Below are 22,565 nucleotides of genomic sequence, written 5' to 3' on the forward strand. Positions count from 1 at the left end.
TACCATGTTGATGTGGACTTGATCGAGCCCAGATTGAGCTTTGTTGGTTACACTTTTTCCAATTTCAAATTTTCTTCCCATTCATGAACTTTTTGTTGAGTCGTGCTGTTTTCACTTCTGTACTGAGCCAATATCCTTTGGTGGATTTCGTCAGGTTTCAACCACTCTGCCTAAAAAAAGCTCACAACTGTGCTTTATTCAACAAGGGTGCAATCGCATCCATGTTTATTTGACCTTAGCTTCAACAGGACTAACGGCAGAGTGCTGCGCTGTGCATGTTTGAACTTCTCATAAGCCATCGCAAGCATGTTGTATTCTGTCAGCTTCTATCTGCTGCAGTTACCAGATGATTTTTAAATTGTCTTTAATTTCTGATTTAGCCTTGTACTACCAATTGTTTACAGGTTGCTAAGTTCATTACTCTGTTGCAGGATGGCCAGTGGCTGGATGTAAACCCTGGACCTCCAGAATGGTGTTTCTTACACTGTGATTTTCGACTCCATTGGGTCGCTGACTTGTCTGTGATGGGTTGCCATGTGATTATGTAGCAAAGTCAATTGAGTTGACCCAAGTGTTAATTCTGTGATATGCTGCCCTCCATTTAGCATACTTTTAATTGCAACAGTATATGAAACAACATGACCGACACTACACAGAGTGCTTAAGTTTCTGATTATTCTGATGATGATTTAACAAGCAATCCCCACCTCAAATCTCAAATACTATTAAACAATCAGTCTGAGAAGACTGACAGCAAAGACATGTACAGGGTTAGAATATGCCATGGCAGTGTTGTATGCTAAATACAGTTACAGTGACAATGACTAATTCTTGTGTGGCTCATTGCATGTTTGCTGTTATGGCTTACACGATATCAAAATCTGTAATTTTGGTGCAAAAAAGATTTTGAATTGAGTTTAATGTGCCTCGGTGAGGAAGAATTCCTTTTCATTACAACGCACAAAAGCATTCTGATAAATTTCCATCAGCTGGTATTGTGAAGGACATGTTTGTTAGACCAAAGAGAACTGTAAGCACACCAGAAAATATCAAAAGGTTGAGACCATGTCAGTTGTCAAACTGGGCAGTTCAGCAAAATTTTTAGCAAAGTTTATCCTGTCACCCTTATAAGTTCCAAATGGTGCATTTTTAGGAATTTTTTTTTTTTTTTAAACTCAGTCAATTGAATTGTGAAATCGAAAGTAGGGTTGAACTATGTTGAACTCTTTGCAAACTCATTCAGAAAAATGTTTTGTTAATAATGGAGCTCATTTGAACAGTGTTAAAAAAGTTACTTCAGACTTAGTTAATAGGCTGCATCAATTATTTAATTTTTGAACTACTCCATTCCTGAACTGGTCTCATGAGTGAAATGACTGAGTTTAAGGATAAGTTGGTCCATTCTGTCCTTTCAAAAACCATCTTATCTTGCTGCTACACCCCAAGAATTTCTTTCTTTCAGCTTTCCCAATCTTTCAAAAAGCATTTCCAATTACAACGATATAATTGAGGAATCTATTCCTGCTTTGAATGATAATTGTTTTAGGTTCAAGCAACCAGGTTCTCTCTTTGTGAAGTTTGCATGTTCTTTCCATCTCCACATGGGTTTTCTTCAGGTACTCCAGTTTCTTCCTACATTCAAAGAAATGCAAGTTAGTTGGAATGGCAATCCTAAATTGGCTGTACTGTATGTATATGTATTCACACTGTGATGGATTTTCTCTGCGTTTGTTTCTAACTTTTCTCTGTTAGTAATATTCATGTGAGATATATGCTTGAATGAAAAAAAATCTTTTACTTTTTTGATTATATGGCTATTATTATGTGTCTCTTTTTTTCACTGCCATTATGGTAAAAATCCTTTTCTTTGATAGATAGATAGATAGATAGATAGATAGATAGATAGATAGATAGATAGATAGATAGATAGATAGACAGACAATAACTTGAATCATGGTACCAATATTCTAATTTGGGCCTTCAGATTAAAAAGTTTAAGAACCCTTCACCTAGTGTTTGAACTTCGGCACCTTAGCCACATGACCCCACGTACAATTTGATGATGGATATTCCTTTCGGATGATTTCCATTCCATTTTAATAAAAGTGTATTTCTCTGCTACCACTCATGTAAATAGATATTTGCAGTTATGTGTAACTGCTACTGTTTTGTATTTACAAAACTGTGTAAGCTCTACAATCCATTCTTATGTACTGTATACGAGAAAAATTGAATGGTCAGGACACTGCACATTGGATAATAATGTAAAAAGTCTTTAAAGCATTGTATAAACAAGATAAACGTTATATTGTTTATAGGTCATTAACAAATATGGGGATCTCTATGGAGCTGAGAGAATTGCTGAACTCTTGGGTTTGGACAAAAGTGCTCTGGACTTCAACCCAACAGAAGAGACTGCCCCCAAAGAAGCCACACTGGTGTCTTGGTAAGCTGCTTGGTAGGGAAGGACAGAAAGTATATCTCAGGTAACCTAATCAAAGAGTGCATGGACGGAATGGCTGATCCTACACAGCACTGCGGAAGTGTTGCTTCAGCTAGCTCTTACTGCATGACAACCCAAGTGTTGTATACCAACTTAACATTAAAATGTGTAGAAATAATAAAGTATGGTTGATGCCAAAGAAGAATTTGAACAAAAAATACCCAGTTCTGCAATATACTTGCTTAATGGTGAGTGCATTCTTTTCGTGGTGTCAAAAATTTTACAAAGTAAATGACTGCTATGTAGTTTTAATCTCTCACATCCATCCATCCATTTTCCAACCCACCGAATCTGAACACAGGGTCACGGAGGTCTGCTGGAGCCAATCCCAGCCAACACAGGGCACAAGGCAGGAACCAATCCCGGGCAGGGTGCCAACCCACCGCAGGACACACACAAACACACCAAGCACACACTAGGGCCAATTTAGAATTTCCAATCCACCTAACCAGCATGTCTTTGGACTGTGGGAGGAAACCGGAGCGCCCGGAGGAAACCCACGCAGACACGGGGAGAACATGCAAACTCCACGCAGGGAGGACCCGGGAAGCAAACCCAGGTCTCCTAACTGCGAGGCAGCAGCTCTACCACTGCGCCACCGTGCCGCCCTAATCTCTCACATGCCTGTTTCAATTCAGATTCATTTTACCAAGTGTTCACAATGAAATAATCATAGATTAGTTATTATCAGTTCTATTGGTTGCCATCTTCTAGAGATAAATTGTCTCCCATTTCTCCATTATGTGACATGACGCAAAAAAGCTTTTTAGCATTTATACAACCCTGTTTGTCACACAGGCCACATTCCAGTGCATCGATGTGTACTGTACATGTATAAATCTTATGAGTGTGTGTACTGACACTAGCAGTAGTTGTCATGTTATCTCCTGGCTTATTTTCTTATATTTGTGTAGCAATGTCCTACATCTTGTACTTTGCTGCAGCAAACATATTTCCCTCCGGGATAGTATAAGGACTAAAAAGTCTTACTGGTACTAGTATCAGCCTGTTCTCCTTGCATTCACACTCAATTCCCATTATTCCCACAGTGATTTCAGCAGACACCTCATCATCTACAATTTCATAAACAAGACATATTATTTTCATACTGTTTTGTTTCTATGTTCTAATATAATGCAGCATTCATGATTAATCTGTGACCTCCTTCTTCTGTTTCTGTAGGCTGAGCTCTATTGACATGAAATACCACATATGGAAACTGGGAGTCGTCTTTACTGACAACGTAAGTCATCTTATTTAAAAACATCTCGAAACAAAGAAAATGTGTTATTCAACATCTCCTCAATGTTTTCAATCATTTTCTGATGTGGAAAAGGTAGCCAGTGCAGGTGGAAAGGGCTTAACGTTTTTGAGGTTTTAGACAGGGTGCACACTGTCTAAATCATTAAAATGTCCAGATGACCCAGAGAGTAGTCACGATCATTTTATAGATATTTGGTATTTCAATGATTCAAAATAACTCGCCAAACAGGAAATCCAACAATGTGATGCCAGTTCTTGTCTGAGAAAATAGCCATCACAGTGATTTGCTTTTTCTCAATTTCTAAAAAATTTTGCACTTTGACAAATAAATAAACATGATTAATCTGGAAAGACTGTGACATTTTCTTTTGTGAATGAACAACTTCAAACTTATAGTAATTATGGCTACTTGACTGTCCTCCCACCACCATCTTTCATACAGTCCTTCTTTCAATTACTTTTTTCTAAACAAATTATTTTTAAGTGTTTTTTTTTTTTTTTGCTGTTTCAAAAGTTTAAAATAATGTGTTAGATGATACACACTGTAAAAATATGAAGTATAAGGGTAAATCAAAAAGATAAAGGCAATTTGAAATTGACACAGTAGCTACAACAGATAGAACCTGACACAATACAGCACGGTCATGATGGCTTATGGGCTACACACACAGTGCAGCACCCTGCCATTAGTCTAGTTGAAGCCAAGGTCAAAAGAGCATGGATTGTCCTCTGCAGGATTGCACCATTGTTAAACAACAAGCCATAATGAGATTTCTTTTGGCAGACAGAGTGAAACCTACTAAAATTCACTAAAATGATGTTGGCTTAGTGCGAAAGTGAAAACAGCACGAAAAGTTTAAGAATGGTTACAAAGGCTTAAAGAGAGAAGAAATAATGTAACCAACAAGACTCGATATGGTCGATCACTAACATTGTGCACATTGACATATAATGCCTTCACCAGAGAAGACTGATAGATTATATTGTTCACTGCTGCTTCACATTTGGATAACACATATGCATCTGAAGGTACCAAACTGCATGATGGGTAACCAAACAGCTTACAGATCTGCAGAAGCCATCCTTCATTCAACTAGACTAATAGCAGAGCACTACACTATGCGTGCTTAAACTACCTCTTAGCTTATGCAAACATCTATCTGTCTGTCTGTCTTATAGTGCCTTTCAAATCTATCTATCTATCTATCTATCTATCTATCTATCTATCTATCTATCTATCTATCTATCTATCTATCTATATTTGTAATATTATTCCTTTCATTCCTATCTTACAGACTAAGCCCTCTAAACCTGTTTCTCTAGGTATGACAGTGTTATATCTTGTTTGGAACAGATATGTGTTTATCTGTCATGATGATGCACACATTACAAGTAGGGCATTGAACAGAATGAACTACAATGCTTCTTTGAATGTTTTGTGTAGTTCATGAATGCTCCCTAGTGGATGTTTAGTCTACATGAGCAGGAGTAAGTTTACTTCTGGAGCAAAAGGAATGAAGATTCTCTAACAGACTTTCTTAATAAATGAAGATTTCACATTATTTATAAAAAAGATAGCGAAGGTCACACTGTGGGCACCATAGCACAACAGAGAACAATTTAGGCTTACCCAGTACGGCACTCACAGCACTCAGCATGTCAACGTTATGATTGATCCTCCTGGTACAACCTAGAATGTAGTAAGTATTATCTAAATTGACAAATGGCTAGTGGGGAGATTTTCATTTATAAAACATCTTACACACAGGCAGTAAGGAGAAGCAGTTGCTTCAGGCAAGTGGAAAAAATTGTTCGTCCTTGAGTTGGGGTTGCTTTGTCTGAATGGAGTAGTGGAGTGTAATAAGAAGTGAAATTTCTGCCATAGATGTTTTATTTATGGTGTATGTTCTCTGGTACGTTGTCAGTAATCGTTTCCTTTCTTTCATCAGTTTTATCCAGTGCAGTGCCACTCTTCAAATCTGTAGATTAAATTTGTGATGCCACCATGACAAATAGCACATCATAATGGCTGTTAGTCTTTAATGTTGGCACCATCTTTCCTTAACCCTTTTCACTCTGAATAATGTTTCTCCTTGGCTTGGTAAGAGGTAAAATTTTACATTTTATCAGAATGTAATGGACCAGTATAATGTTCCAAAACTTGACAGGTTAGGTTCTGGGTTTCTCTGACCTTGATCTCAAGAAGAGGGTTAAAAAGTAGATGGATAGTTGGAAAACCTAACAGAACAAAAACAATATGCAAAAGTGAATAACAATAAAATACAACATTTGATGATGCCATTTCAAGAACTAGAAGGCTTACTTCAAACCTGCCAGTAGATGGTATTTGCCAGGCTTGAAGACTTCAGAAATCATTATCTGCGCTCTGTGGACCTTCCTATTGCCTCTGTCAGACTCAGTAAGGTGGCACCACTAGAAGCCAACAATGCAGTTCATTTCAAAGAGTCTTTTTACCTCCCAGGAGGTATATAGGTAACAAAGCAAGATCTAAAGGGCATTTGTTCATTGTTATTTTTGCTAAACAATGCCTTGTCGTTTTTTCTGTTTCCTCACAGTCCTTCCTTTACCTGGCCTGGTACACCACCATGTCTATTTTGGGCCACTACAACAACTTCTTCTTTGCTGCTCACTTGCTTGATATTGCCATGGGCTTTAAGACATTGAGAACCATCCTGTCATCTGTAACTCACAATGGAAAACAGGTGAGGGTTTTCAGGTAGGGAGCATGGAATAATATCCAGGAATATTCTCATCTCATGCATTGTCCTTCAGTTATATGCACAACACTGTAAGTTCAGTATTTTTCAATTTAAAGTTATTTCTTCACATCTCATCTCTGCTATTTGCGGATGACGTGGTTCTGTTGGCTTCATCGGACAGTGACCTCCAGCTCTCACTGGAGCAGTTCGCAGCCGAGTGCGAAGCAGCGGGGATGAGAGTCAGCACCTCTAAATCCGAGGCCATGGTTCTCAGCCGGAAAAGGGTGGAATGCTCTCTCTGGGTTGGGAACACAGTACTGCCTCAAGTGGAGGAGTTCAAGTATCTCGGGGTCTTGTTCACGAGTGAGGGAAGAATGGAGTGGGAGGTTGACAGATGGATCGGTGCGGCATCTGCAGTAATGCGGGCTCTGCAACAGTCCGTCGTGGTGAAGAGAGAGCTGAGCCAAAAGGCCAGGCTGTTGATTTACCAGTCGATCTACGTTCCTACCCTCACCTATGGCCACAAGCTTTGGGTAGTGACCAAAAGAGCAAGATCACGGATATAAGCGGCCGAAATGAGTTTTCTCCGCAGGGTGGCTGGACTTTCCCTTAGAGACAGGGTGAGGAGTTCAGTTATCTGGGAGAGACTCGGAGTAGAGTCGCTGCTCCTCCACATTGAGAGGAGTCAGTTGAGGTGGTTCAGGCATCTGGTTAGGATGCCCCCTGGACGCCTCCCTGGGGGGGTGTTCCAGGCATGCCCCACTGGGAGAAGGCCACGGGGCAGACCCAGGACACGCTGGAGGGATTATATCTTCCGGCTGGCCTTGGAATGCCTCGGGGTCCTCCCAGAGGAGCTGGAGGAGGTGGCCGGGGAGAGGGAGGTCTGGGCCTCCCTGCTTAGGCTGCTGACACTGCGACCCGACCTCGGATAAGCGGTGGATAATGGATGGATGGATTCTTCACAAACAGAATATATATGCATTAGTCATGCAAAACTGTGTTCTAAAGCCCAGTGTTTTCTGTAAATTTAAAATATCGTCTTGCCTACACTGGTGTAGCCTTAAAATTTACTGAATCAAACAATGGCACAGTGGTGACAGCGAATATTAAAATATATAATGTTGATTTTATTCAACAAGTTCAGTGCACAAGGACAGTTTGTAAAGTGATTCAAATTTACAGTGAAAAAAATGATGTATTCAAAATGTTCAAGTCCTATGAAAACACAAGTGAGTAACACAAAGCCAAACCAAAACCAAAGTAACCCCCACTGTGTCACTCTCAAAGGGGAAAAACAAAAAAAATACCTTCCTCTGCGTAAGGGCTGTAAAATGGCTAACCATAAACACTGTAGCAAAATATCAGTCCTTCATTTAAAAAAAAAAATAGATGGCTCACATCAGCCCACATTCCAATTAATAAGGCTCTGCTATTATGAAGCGCTCGTCCTTAGACTGATTGATCTCGAATTAATGCTATTACCGACTTTATATAGTGGCTTTGATCGCCCCCTCCCTGTCACAATGCAACCCTCAAAGTCAACCACCTTTAGCAGGGAAACTGACCACACCTTTTAAACTTCTTTTATATAACAAATGCAGTACTGTGGTGCTTAACTTCAAACACATTTTCTCAAAACTAAATAAATGATATAAACCAAACTTAACGATCATTAAACCAAAATCAAAACTAATGCTTCCCACTTGCCAATCCAGGTGAATCTGCCCATCCACCAGCCCACAGACGCCTGGCCAGAGTGCCGCCTTTAAACTTAGAAGGTCTATCTCGCATGTGCAAAAACCTATGCAGGCTGGGACACCCACTGAATGCCGGCAGATTAAGCACTTGTCGGTTTTACTTTCCATTCGCTGTACGTTAAATTGTACTATTGAGACAAGTAAAACATTGTTATTCGCAGGGGAACTTGTGTTCACGGCAGTAAGTGCTGCCCCGTATCTTGTTTATTTGGCAATTTGACTGTAAGGCATTCAAGTGTCATAATAATTGTAATAAGCAGAAATAAAATATACAGTATACTGCATATGAAAGAATAATCTTTCATAACCAAAGTTTACAAAATACACTGATCACAGAGATGCATTGAATATTGATTGAACTTCACTGCTGCTAATGAGGTTCTTCTGTGCTTTTGGATTATTTTTGCATTTTGTAGTGTTTTTGGCCTTTTAGCCTACATTTGAATTTTGTGTTTTCCTTTTCTGTTTTTTTTCTAGTATCCTTTTGTAGTCTGTCTAATCTCATGACATTTTCCAAAGTACTGACTGTACAGAGTACAGAGTGCACTCTGATGTCTAGGGACTTTTTCCATAGAAAAGCTGGCACTGAGAAACTCCACTGTTCACACTCCTGTGTCTTGGATGCATCCGCATCCGACTGGTATGTGGGTGACCAAATGTTTACCAACAATACCGGTTTAGTTGACATGTCGACTTTATACTCGACATTTCTACTTTATTCTCGCCACTTACGTCGAGATTAAAGTCGACATTTCCACTTTATTCTCGACATTTCCACTTTATTCTCGCTATTTATGTCGAGATTAAAGTCGACATTTCCACTTTATTCTCATAGTTTATTTTGTCATTAAAGTAGAATGTCGTAAATTAAACTTCATCTTAAAATAAATATTTACTTTACTAGATTTTCTCAAACCCTGACATAAGTTATGTAGCACATTAAATGCTTTGTGTTGTGCTCCCTGACCCAGTTATTAATCACTACGTGATTCTTAAACTAACTTCCTCTTGCATTGAGGCAGCGATCGCCACACAGAATACATTCACTTCATGATATTCCTGCTCTCTAAACATTTAGAATGCTAAGATAAATACTTTATCATTTTCATGATGAAATGCATTAAAGCATGTACTAAACATGCACTCTGGTGTACGTTCAGTGTAGAGAACTTTATGACAGGTGTGACGAGGCTCCAAAAAACTGGATGTATGAATGGGTACCGCACAGGTTTAACTGAAATATTGTGTAAATGTTGGGTTCGTGATCTGGTGGTCGAAGACACGAACACAGAATTCAATGGATGTTCTTCTGTGCGGACTTTCACTATTGCATGCATGCTGTCTTTGTCTGATGTACCAACACCCCCGTTCCTATCCTTCCTTTTTCTTTCTCCACATAACCAATCACCACACGATATACGTCTTTGTGAAATTAAAACTAGTTATAAACTACAGAACTTTAAAAAATCTTCATTATGCATTTTTAAATATGCCATCCATTCAGGGTTACGCCCATCCCAGCAAGCATCCTTTCCATTGAAAGGAAACTGAAGCATGCCGAGTAAACCTCACAGAGAAACATGCAAACTCAAGGCAGGGTACACCCGGAACCTCCTTGCTGCCAGGCAGCAGTGCAACCTCTACGCCACCGTGCCCCCACATGATTAGTACATGCTTTAATGCATTTCATCATGAAAATTATATCAAGTATTTTTCTTAGCATTGTAAATGTTCAGGGAGCAGTGATATCATAAAATTAATGTATTCTGTGTGGTGATCGCTGCTTGTGCCTCCTCTTTGTGCAGAGGAAATCAGTTTAAGAAGCACGTAGTGATTACCCTAGGTTCTTGTCTATAAGCCGGACTCGTGTATAAGCCGGAGACCAAAAATCATACGAATTTTTTAAATAAAATCTTATCATAGATAAGCCGGACTCATGGATAAGCCGAACATACTATAACCTATAACTAATAGAAAGGAGGGAGGTCAGTGGTCTCACTCGCACCCATTTAATTTCTTTAAGGGGGGAGAGAGTGTGAGATATTGGCGTCTCTCTCACTCCCCGCATGGCGTGGTTGGAGCGGCCGGAGCGCGTTCTTTCTGCTCTGGGCGTCGCCAAGTCAACACGCGCGCGTAGCGGTCATTTAAATTGTGATTTTTATATGTAAGCATATTTAAATATATATCTCGGATTTTTTGCTGGTTCACGGATTTCTGCGGACAATGGGTCTTTTAATTTCTGGTACATGCTTCCTCAGTTGGTTTGCCCAGTTGATTTCATACAAGGGACGCTATTGGCAGATGGCTGAGAAGCTAGATTGCTTACTTTTCTCTCTCTCTTGTGCTGACTATCTGTGATCCTGACGTATGGGGATTGAGCAGGGGGGCTGTTCGCACACCTAGACGATAAGGACGCTCGTCTAAAAATGCTGAAAGATTATCTTCACGTTGCTATCTTTTGTGCAGCTTCCTGAAACGACATGCTGCACAGTGCTTCGCATACTTAAAAGCTCGAAGGGCACGTATTGATTTTTGACTGAAAAACAAACTCTGTCTCTCTCTCTCTCTCTCTCTCTCTCTCTCTCTCTCTCTCTCTCTCTCTCTCTCTCTCTTTCTCTCTCTCTCTCTCTCTCTCCCTGCTCCTGACGGAGGGGGTGTGAGCTGCCGCCTTCAACAGCTTTGTGCCGCGGTGCTTCGCATACTTAAAAGCCAAACAGCACCATTGATTTGTTTGCTAGAGATTGTTTTCTCTATCTATGTGACAGTCTCTGCTCCTGACGCGCACTCCTTTGAAGAGGAAGATATGTTTGCATTCTTTTAATTGTGAGACAGAACTGTCATCTCTGTCTTGTCATGGAGCACAGTTTAAACTTTTGAAAAAGAGACAAATGTTTGTTTGCAGTGTTTGAATGACGTTCCTGTCTCTCTACAACCTCCTATGTGTTTCTGCGCAAATCTGTGACCCAAGCATGACAATATAAAAATAACCATATAAACATATGGTTTCTACTTTGTGGATTTTCTTATTTCGCGGGTGGCTCTGGAACGCAACCCCCGCGATGGAGGAGGGATTACTGTATAAGCCGGACTTATGTATAAGCCGATATTCTATTTTTTCATTTTCACAACTTTTTTCCTTAGATAAGCCGCGGCTTATAGACAAGAACTTAGGGTAATATGGCTCGGGGAACGCTTAACACAAAGCATTTCATGTGCTACATAATTTATGATGGGGTTTGGTAAGATCTACTAGATTAAATATTCATTTTAAGATGAAGTTTAGTGTACACTGTTATACTAGAATGACAAACTACAAGAAAAAAGTTAACATGTCAACTTTAATCTCGACATAAATGTCGAGAATAAAGTGGAAATGTCGAGAATAAAGTCAACATGTCGACTTTAATCTCGACGTAAATGGCGAGAATAAAGTGGAAATGTCGAGAATAAAGTCAACATGTCGACTTTAATCTCGACGTAAATGGCGAGAATAAAGTGGAAATGTCGAGAATAAAGTCAACATGTCGACTTTAATCTCAACATTTAGTTTTTTTTTTTCTTCACTGTGTCCGTATTTTTTTTTCACTGTGGCCCTAATACGCTTCCGTACAGGGCTGTATAGTGGTGCAGTGTTTTTGTTTTATTGTGTCACCTTAAAGTGGATCTAGGTTCAAATCCTAGCCAAGTCAATGTCTGAATGGAGGAATTATGCATTCCCCTCTTCTTTATCCTAAGTAATGTGTCATGGATTGGTTGGCGTCTCTAAACTGTTCCTTTATGAATTAGAGTAATAGTTTGCTTACTCCTTCCACTCTGTGCTACAGTATGTTTTATGTGACTCTATATTGAGATAGATAGAAGGATAGATGCATGGATGGAAAAATGGAGGGTCTTTTTTATGCCCTGTTCAGATTAAACTCCAGTTTCTTTTCCTGCATAGACATTCACATTTTCTTATCCAAAAACATAAATTAAAATGAAAATTGAAACAAACAGAAAACTTGTCAAGTAATGTGTTTCAAAAAGCAAATTGTCTATCAACCTTTTACTTAAATATAATTGATAAAAGAAATAAAATTTAATATAAAATTCAAACAGAGTTAAATTAATTAAATGGTTTAGTTTATTATTTAATTAAAAGTAGCAGAAATAATGCATAAATAAAATCTAAAAAGACATTATGTTTTTGAAATCATGGAAGCAAATGAAATTACATAAGTAAAAAAATGAAAACAAAGTACAGTCAATTAATTAATGCAGTTGATTTAGTTAAATATGATTTTAATTATTTAAAGGTGGAATATTTGAGGTTATGTAATTAAGTAAAATCAGACATTTGCTTTATCCAAAAGGAAAGGCCAATTATAGCTAAGGAGGACTTGAAAAGGTAATAGAGAAGAATGTCTCAGAGACATTTGTGATTTTTCTTTTTACATGAACATATGTTTATTTCCCTAAAGCTCCCATCTTTGTGCAGTTGAAGTGCTGACAGCTTATGCCACATACCATGTTACTGTCCCCTCTAGTCCTCCACAGGGAATGCTACTGGGAAGCTTGCATCTGTCAAGGACATTTTGAGTGCGTAGGCTTTAACTTGCGTTAGTGAGGATGTCACATCTTTACTTTTCTACTTCTTTTGTTGTCGCCCACCATGTGAAAAGCCTCCAGGCATCACATGTGTAATGTTATTCCAGCTTGCACACCAGTCATTTGACTCTCACTTCTGTTGTATCTTTCTGTATTTAATAAAGCCAAGAGGCCAGAAGGCTGACAGAGCTATTGTGCGGAACACAGGAGACTTTGCAGATGCAAAACTTGTTAATTTCTCCAAACATTTCATATTTACTGGGTGGGCTTTTGGTCATGGAATCAAAGGTTTTTCTGCACTGGAGTTTTTTTTTTACTTCTCCCCAATGAACAGCTAAATCTTGGTATGATTAATTTATTTGATTCTTGTTTTTCATTATTTTCACATACTGCCATTGTAAAGCAACTTCAATTACTTTGTATTGGAAGGTGCTATATAAATATATGTTCTTAATGTTGTTACATTTAAGGCAAGATACCTCATAAAAGACCTTTAAGAAAGTGTGACAGACATACACCTGAGTTTAGATACCCAATGTCTTAAGATCTACAAAGCACAATTAGAACCAGAAACTTATTATAAAACATTAGAGAACTGAATGCAACAGACCAGCTGGTGCTCTTGCATAATTTATACCATAAAATGTTGAATTTTCTGAAAGGTCATCTGTACAAAGTCCATGACACTGGCTCAGTGTATTAGATTAGTTTGATAAACTTTATTAATCCCAAGGGATACTTCAGATGCATACAACAGCAGAAATATAATAAACAAGGATACAGCCTAACAAGACAAATAATACAGCCAATCAATCAATCGATAAATAAATAAATGTATATTGTATTTCAAAATTAACTTAGAGTAGCTTTACTCACTCAGAATATGGAACCAACTTAGAAAGCATTTTAAGATGGAAAATCTTTTATCCTTGGCACCCCTGCAAGAGAACCACCTCTTTCAACCCTCGCAAACATATCCAGTTTTTAATACCTGGAAAAGTTTTGGGATTAAAATGCTCAGAGATCTTTATATAGACAACATATTTGCATCTTTTGAACAATTACATTCCAAATTCAACCTCCCAGCTACACATTTCTTTCACTATCTTCAAATTAGAAATTTTGTTAAACAGAAACTGCCCAATTTTCCTCACCTCGTACCCTCCACCATGCTGGAAAAAATACTGCTCAATTTCAAGGAATTAAACACCATTTCCACAATATATAAAATCTTATTAGAGTCCCTACCTTTCAAAGACCCAAGAGGACATTGGGAAGAAGATCTCTTAATCAATATATCAGAAAAGGAGTGGAAGGTAGCAAAGCAGAGAATTCACTCGAGCTCCATATGCCCAAAGCATAGAATTATTCAACTAAAAATTATATATCGAGCTCATCTGTCTCGCTTAAAACTGTCCAAAATGTTTCCAGGGCAAGATCCAACCTGCGAACGCTGCAACCAAGCTCCTGCCTCACTGGGTCACATGTTCTGGGTCTGCAACAAACTAACATCATTTTGGACCAAAATTTTTAAGTGCCTCTCAGACAGCCTTGGGGTCACAATCCCTCCTAACCCATTAACAGCTGTGTTTGGTGTTCTTCCACACGGACTTGAAGTGGAGAAGGACAAGCAAACTGTGATTGCATTCACTACACTTTTGGCACGCAGACTTATTTTGTTAAATTGGAAGAATCCTAACTCTCCTCTGATAAGTCAGTGGGAAACCGATGTTTTATATTATTTGAAACTGGAAAAAATCAAATTCTCAGTTAGAGGATCTGTACAGAATTTTTTCAAAACCTGGCAGGATCTAATCAATATTATTTTAGAATAAGAGAAATAACTATTACCACATTTATTTTCCTTCTCCATTTTTTATTTACCTATACAGTAATCCCTCGCTATATCGCGCTTCTCCTTTCGCGGCTTCACTTTATCACGGATTTTATATGTAAGCATATTTAAATATATATTGCGAATTTTTTGCTGGTTCGCGGATTTCTGCGGACAATGGGTCTTTTAATTTCTGGTACATGCTTCCTCAGTTGGTTTGCCCAGTTGATTTCATACAAGGGACGCTATTGGCAGATGGCTGAGAAGCTACCCAACTTACTTTTCTCTCTCTCTCTTGCGCTGACTTTCTCTGATCCTGATGTAGAGGGATTGAGCAGGGGGGCTGTTCGCACACCTAGACGATACGGACGCTCGTCTAAAAATGCTGAAAGATTATCTTCACGTTGCTACCTTCTGTGCAGCTGCTTCCTGAAGCGACATGCTGCACGGTGCTTCGCATACTTAAAAGCTCGAAGGGCACGTATTGATTTTTGATGTTTGTTTTTCTCTGTCTCTCTCTCTCTCTCTCTCTTTGTCTGCTCCTGACGGAGGGGGTGTGAGCTGCCACCTTCAACAGCTTTGTGCCGGTGCTTTGCATACTTAAAAGCCAAACAGCCCTATTGATTTGTTTGCTTTTCTCTATCTTTCTGACAGTCTCTGCTCCTGACGCACACTCCTTTGAAGAGGAAGATATGTTTGCATTCTTTTAATTGTGAGACGGAACTGTCATCTCTGTCTTGTCATGGAGCACAGTTTAAACTTTTGAAAAAGAGACAAATGTTTGTTTGCAGTGTTTGAATAACGTTCCTGTCTCTCTACAACCTCCTGTGTTTCTGCGCAAATCTGTGACCCAAGCATGACAATATAAAAATGACCATATAAACATATGGTTTCTACTTCGCGGATTTTCTTATTTCGCGGATGGCTCTGGAACGCAACCCCCGCGATGGAGGAGGGATTACTGTATATATTTCTTCCTTTCTTTTGTTTATTGTTGCCTTATTAAAAAGCCCTAAGCAATTCTCCTTTGGCTAAGCTGTCCTTCTCAGGGGTGGGGTTTGATTTGTCTTCATTTTTTTTTTTTTTGTTATAAATTGATCTATTTGTATGGAATGATTACAATAAAATTAATAAATAAAATTTAAAAAAAAACAAAAAAAAACTTAAAGAGTAGGAAGGGAGCATAGAATTGCCTGACAGCAGTGGGCAGAAAAGACCCCAAGAGGCGATTCTTAGCACACCGTGTTGGAATGAGCCTGTGGCTAAAACTGCTTCAAGAGAGCGCCTCCTGGAGTGTATGGAGGGGATTTTTCATGATGATATCCAATTTTGCCACCATCCTGTTTCCCACAACAGCTTTCAGGGTGTCTTCCTGTGATGATACAGGCTTTTCTGATAAGTTTGTTTAGACATTGTGCTTCTTTTGAGCTCAAGGTTTGTTCCCAGGAAACCACAATGTAGAAATCACACATTGGCTACTATGGACTGGTAGAATATTTCCAGTAGCTTGCTATACACATCAAAAGACCTGAGTCTCCTTAGGAAGTGCAATCTGCTCTGATCCTTCTTGTCCAGCACCACTGTGTTGTCAGACCAATCCAGGTTGTTGTTTATATGAACCCCCAGGTACCTGTAGCACTGCACCACTTCCGTGTCCTCTCTCTGGATGTTGACGGGTATCAGAGGCTCCTTAGCATGCCAAAAGTCCACTACCAGCTCTTTTATCTTGCTGATGTTGAGTTGCAGGTGGCTCCTCCTGCACCACAAAATTAAGTCCTCCACAACCTTCCCCTCATAATGCAGCATATGATGGAAGAGTCATCTGAAAATTTCTGTAGATTTCATGCGTTGGTATTGTGCTGGAAATCTGTTGTGTAGAGAGTGTACAAGAAGGAGACAGGACAGTTCTCTGAGGTGCTCCAGTATTACACACCCCCATTTCTGACACACAGTCCCTCAGCCTCACAAACTGCTATCTGTTGGTCACGTAGTCCATGATCCAGGAGATTGTGGGGGTGTTATGATTGAAAGCCTTGAACTTTTTCCCAGTCGATGAGGCAGAATGGTGTTTAAACCACTGGAAAAGTCAAAGAACATTATCCTGACTGTGGTGCTGGCTTTGTCCAATTGGCAGTATGGCCACAAACGTGTTACTTTGACTACCACTACTGCCATTATAGGGATAGACTATTGCACCAGTAAACCATACTTAGGACACGGTTTGCCATGGAAAGGCTACATGTAAAATTAAATTAGCCTCTTAGCCTGGGATTGTGGCTGTCTGGTGGAAATATGGTGCACTGTAAACATCAAAACCCATTGAAACCTCACCCAGTCACTGTGTTATCCTGAGCAGATCACCTCAGCTGCAAGTGTTTACTGTCTGAAAATGAAAGCAAAGGTGATATTCGATTCACATTATTTAAAAGCTACAAAAAAAGTATGAAAAAAAATAGTTGTTAAAATAATATATAAGTATATGGCTTTCTAATGGTCAGTATGTGCTGAGACAGTAATGGCAATCCTTTGATAAAATACTAAATGATAAGACTAAATGTTTATTTTTGGATATGGCACTCTTCACACTAACATTTAATCAAATGTTAATATTTTAAATATGAATTTGTTGTCTCTAAATGTTTACTCTTGATGACTTTTGTCTCAGCAGTGTCTCCTTGTCATGAACTCCATCAAACTAACACTGCACGTAGGCCTGCCAAGTCGTTTTATATTCTGTTTTGTGAATTTTATTTTACAATGTTAATTCACACAGGCAGGCCAACCGTGTGGCCTGTAGTTGCACCTCCTCAGTTCCTGATTATCTGATTCCATGTTTGTGGAAAGTCCAAGTCCAAAGTTATGGTAGAATATGTGTATAACTGGTTGGCTACATAACATATCCAGAAGGAGGGAGCCGGGTGATGATTTGTCTTTTTTGTTGTTCTTATTATTTAACACAATTAGGTATTTCTCTTTACAGCTGGTCCTGACTGTGGGTCTTCTGGCCGTTGTCGTGTATCTCTACACAGTGGTTGCATTTAACTTTTTCCGCAAATTCTACAACAAGAGCGAGGACGAGGATGAGCCAGACATGAAGTGTGATGACATGATGACGGTAAGTGTGCTATAAGTAAGTTTTAACAGAACAAGAGATGAGCCAATTCAGTTTTTAGCACTTGGACAGTTCTTTATTTTACAAAGAGCACCACTCCGTAAATTCAATAAAAAGAACAAGCCATACCAGTACAGGGGAGAATTCGCACCCAAGGAGATCTTTAAGACTGGCCCATTTTATTGCATATAGTGCCCTTTATGAACAGTACTGCACGTCAGTGTTTTGAATATGCACTGGAATTTACATTTTGTAGCCACTCTGTTAGGTTCACCCACCTAATACTGGCTGGGACCCACCTTGGCTTCCAGAACAGTGTGAATTCTTTGAGGCATGTATTTAACAAAGTGCTGGTGATACTCTTGTGAGACTTTAGTCTGCTGACTCAGTAGTTCCATGCAGTTCCTGCAGAACCTCAAGTTCCAATTCATCTCAAAGTTAGTCAGCTGAATTAAGATGTGGGGACTGTGTGGACCTTTGTAGTAACTGGAAGTACCTGTCACACTCATGAAACCGGTCTGAGATGAGATGTGCTGGTGATAAGGCACACAATCCTGCTGGAAAGACGAGTGACCATTGCTATAATGGGGTGCATATGATCAGTAGCAATGCTTAGGTATGCTGTGGAGTTTCATATCAAGAAGACATTTCATTACACTTCCTTTGCCACCATTTACAAATGACACAAGGATGAACCCACAAATTCATGCCATTTATATCAAAACCTGGCCCTGTCATCTGCATGTTGTGGCAGAAATTGAGCTTCATCGCATCATTTTTTCCAGTCTTCGGTGATCCAGTTACTGTGATCATATGCCTAGGGGTAGCATCATTTACTTGTTGATAGCTAACAAAAGTAGAAACTGTCACAGTTTTGTACTGCTATAGGCCATCCACTTCAAGGTCCAAAGTGCTGTGTGAGTTGTCCAAGTGTTTTGTGTTCAGAGATGCCCTTTTATACACTGCTGCATTAAAGAGCTGTTATTTTAGTATCTGTGGCTTTTCTGTTAGTTTGAACAAGTCTGGCCATCCTCCTCTGGCCTTTCACTTTTGCAATATGCGTTTAACCCCCAGACACTTACTAGACTTTTTTGTTTGTCATACCATTGCCTAGTGTATAAAATGCAAGAAGAACAACTGACCCCACCACATCTGGTACCAACAGCCATAGCACAATCAAAGTAATTTAGATCATGAATGGTGACCTTCTAGTGTCAAATTAACACATAAACATTCTGACCATGTCTATTTGGAGCAGGCTACTGTTGTTTATGTATAGATGTACCTAACGAAGAGTGGCTACTAATCGTGTCACCTGTTCTCTAAAGTACTGTATCTACATACGAAATGTACAGCAGATGTAGGTCAACTCCACCGTACACCTGTCTTTGCATTAAAGCAGAACAACTGTCTGTTGCATTAGTGAGTCCTGTGGCTTATTAAGATGTCATTAACATGTAGGTGGAGAGATGCATAGACAGAAGAGTGCAAAGAAGTGAGTAGGGTGACAATGTGGAAGAGAGTTGCCAAATTCTTGGTATATATATATATAATAGTGCTGACTTCAGCTTGCTTTCTGGTTCTCAGTGCTACCTCTTCCACATGTACGTGGGCGTGAGAGCCGGAGGAGGCATTGGTGATGAGATTGAAGACCCAGCTGGTGACCCCTATGAGATGTACCGTATTGTCTTTGACATCACATTTTTCTTCTTCGTCATTGTCATCTTGCTCGCCATCATCCAGGGTATGTAGTGCCACCTTATTATGTTAATGTTTTTGTGCGCAGTACCTTAAAGCAGTCAAGAAGAGCTGGGCTCTCCCAAAGTGTAAATGGAGAGACCTTTCAGCGGGCTGTTGCCTCAGAAAACTGTAGCCCATAAAGATGTGCCACAAAATCCATAAGGACTGGTGTGTGGACCACATGCTGTTCATTATGTCGTCTCCTTTAGGCTTTGAACTAATGCAGATGTCTGTTTGATCTTTATCATCTGAAGTAACCAGCCACTGTAGAGGTGGTCTCTTACGGGATGGTTTTTATGAATGTGTGTGTATTGCAATCACAACAGAAAAACAAAAAGCAAATGTTTAGGGGCTGAATGAGACATTTTCAAGGTAACATCTTTAACGCAGACTTCCGCAGGGGACTTGACTAAATTCGGGTTCATTGACTGTCATTGTTCTTCTTGATCAAGCCTTTCAAGATGAAAGTGAGATGAAAAATCAAATTTTCATTAACTTTTATTTTATTAAACATTAAATTTACCCTTTCTGTAAGTTATATTATCGCACATTGTATTAAATCACAACATTTTAGAAAACAGTTGCATTACTTTACTGTAATAAGGAGAACTTCAAAAAGCAGTTCTTTTGATTTTAAACTTGTCTCAAATAGAGCTTTTTAGAACTTACAACATTCTTCATAGTTTATATTTATTCCATCCATCCATCCATTTTCCAACCCGCTGAATCCGAACACAGGGTCACGGGGGTCTGCTGGAGCCAATCCCAGCCAACACAGGGCACAAGGCAGGGAACCAATCCCGAGCAGGGTGCCAACCCACCGCAGGTTTATATTTATTACAAAATATATGTTTAAGTGTGTATTTATATGCACTGTAACAAGTAATGACACAAGCCAATTAATGTGATTAATTAAATGTGAAGTACATTATTTTATATCGCCTTTTTCCTACTGTGCCTTTCATAGATACAGTGTGTTTTATGAAGCAATTGATTTTATAGACTCCATATATCTGTTAAAGGAAAAAACATAAATGGTTAAAGCAACACTGGAAAAAAGAATGCAATGTGTCCCGAGCACAACTTTACATTGTTAAAGGTGGGATTTTTGAAATGCCACCTTTGTCAAAGTCTTCTTAATGTACACACACACACACATATATCGTACATCTGTATGTTGGGTTTCTCGTTTTCCTAGAATAACATCAGAGGTGTTGATCCTGGACAGTTATTCACCTATGGTTGCAGAAACCAAATGATTTCAGAGCCATCATATACATGTATGATATACTGGATGGAATGAGCACTTAGGAAAAACAAGTCATCAGGGTTGGAAGCGGACAATATGATAGTTAGGATGCAGGTGAGAGTTGAAATAAACAAAAAACAATCTGAATAGTGTAGTCGAAGTAGTCTCTTCAGCCTTGCTCTCATACTTACATATGCTTGTATGCCTTCATTCCACTGCTCCAATGCATGCTGAGGGTGACACATACATAAAGTGGTCAAGCACATCATGTGACCTCCATAGCACATGACTGGCCATGGGTGTAACCACTATTTCTCAATGCAAAGACATGTAAAATGGCAACAACCATATCATAAAAAACAAAATGGCATTGCCAGAATCACAATATTAATATTTAAATAATAAAATTTAAACAGACAATAATTTGAAAAATTTTGGAATCAAGTTCAGGGATGTCTGCCAAACACATTCTCACCAGTATATCTCAGTGGAGCGAAAGAAACACACAGTGATTATTTCTGTAGAACAAAATGTACTTGAGGAGGGACTCCATTTAAATTATTAGGCTTCTGGCATTTTCCAGTCCTGTTTCCTGTTTCATTCCGTTTGTAGTGTTCATTTTTGAGTTACCATGTCCAGTTTCACACCCTGGCCTCTTTCTGAAAGTGGTCAAGTCAAGCTAAGGAATGCCTGAAATTTGTACATTTGAACTCTCTGCTGCAATATGTTTAACATTTCAGATGCTAGGCTATCACACCACATAAAATCTCACTACGGTTTTGTTTTTAAACGTTTTCTTAATTATTAAAGGAATGACTTCAACTTTGCATATTTTGCCTTATTAATTTATATAGCACCTTTCATAATGGACACAGTCACAACAGATTTGATAAAGGACTTTGTGCGACAATACAGGGTATTACATAATGACCTTCATTAAGTGATGCATCATGGGAGTATAAGACAACATCCCTTGTACAGCATAGTTTATGTAAGAGAGCTACCTTCAAAATCCCTGGGTAGCACTTTATATTTACAGTAGTGACTCTGACATATAAAGAGTCACCTCCATATTTTCAGTAAAGGAATCCATCAGTGTGACGATTCTTGGTAAACTGCTAACTGTGCCACATGAGACAGAGTCAGACAGAACTCACATTCAGAGAGTTAACCATCTTTGGGCCAAATCCATTTATCTTGAGCTGTTGTCCTTCAGATTCAAGCTGACCACATTCTCCCTAATGAAGTGGCCGCACCCACCACACAACAAACCAACTGACTGGGATCTGAGTGGAGCCGTGCAATGGGTGACACTTTAGCACCACACTGAAACAACGTGAGGTTTTTTACAGTGGCTGGAATGCCAATCCTGCCAACAACCCCCAACTTTTTTCTGCACGTTGGAGGACCTGCTTGCAGGGCTAGATGCAGATTAACGTCATACCCAGGACCACCATTACATGTTTTTGTTTCCTGACTTTGAACATTCTCCTTAAAGAAAGGACTGAATTCAAAATGTGGGATATTGTGAGGAACAGAAATGATTCCTTATATTGATGGAGTGCTTTTCCTATGGTGTTCCTGATTGCTTTGACTATTTACCTACAGGTCTCATCATTGATGCGTTTGGTGAGCTCAGAGATCAGCAGGAGCAAGTAAGGGAGGATATGGAGGTAAGAGACTTTTTTTGTCATAGTGGAATTGTCCACCACTTGGCCACTGTGGACATGCTTTAGGTTTTCACTTTGCTGTACTCACAAACAAACATCTTCTCATTTATTGTCATCTTGTCTTTTGCTC

The 22,565-nt window shown here is 39.2% G+C and overlaps 1 protein-coding gene across 1 annotated transcript in view; it reads left to right on the forward strand.

Annotated features, from left to right (window-relative positions):
- ryr3 (ryanodine receptor 3) overlaps nt 1-22,565 on the forward strand; it is a 535,616-nt gene that overhangs the window by 507,352 nt on the left and 5,699 nt on the right. The window contains exons 95-100 of the mRNA XM_051920096.1: nt 2,319-2,446; nt 3,686-3,746; nt 6,343-6,489; nt 17,645-17,779; nt 19,364-19,520; nt 22,374-22,438. Coding sequence (XP_051776056.1) covers nt 2,319-2,446; nt 3,686-3,746; nt 6,343-6,489; nt 17,645-17,779; nt 19,364-19,520; nt 22,374-22,438 — 693 coding nt within the window. The remainder of the gene's footprint in view (nt 1-2,318; nt 2,447-3,685; nt 3,747-6,342; nt 6,490-17,644; nt 17,780-19,363; nt 19,521-22,373; nt 22,439-22,565) is intronic.

Source organism: Erpetoichthys calabaricus, chromosome 16, assembly GCF_900747795.2.
Source record: "Erpetoichthys calabaricus chromosome 16, fErpCal1.3, whole genome shotgun sequence".
Taxonomy (NCBI): domain Eukaryota; kingdom Metazoa; phylum Chordata; class Cladistia; order Polypteriformes; family Polypteridae; genus Erpetoichthys; species Erpetoichthys calabaricus.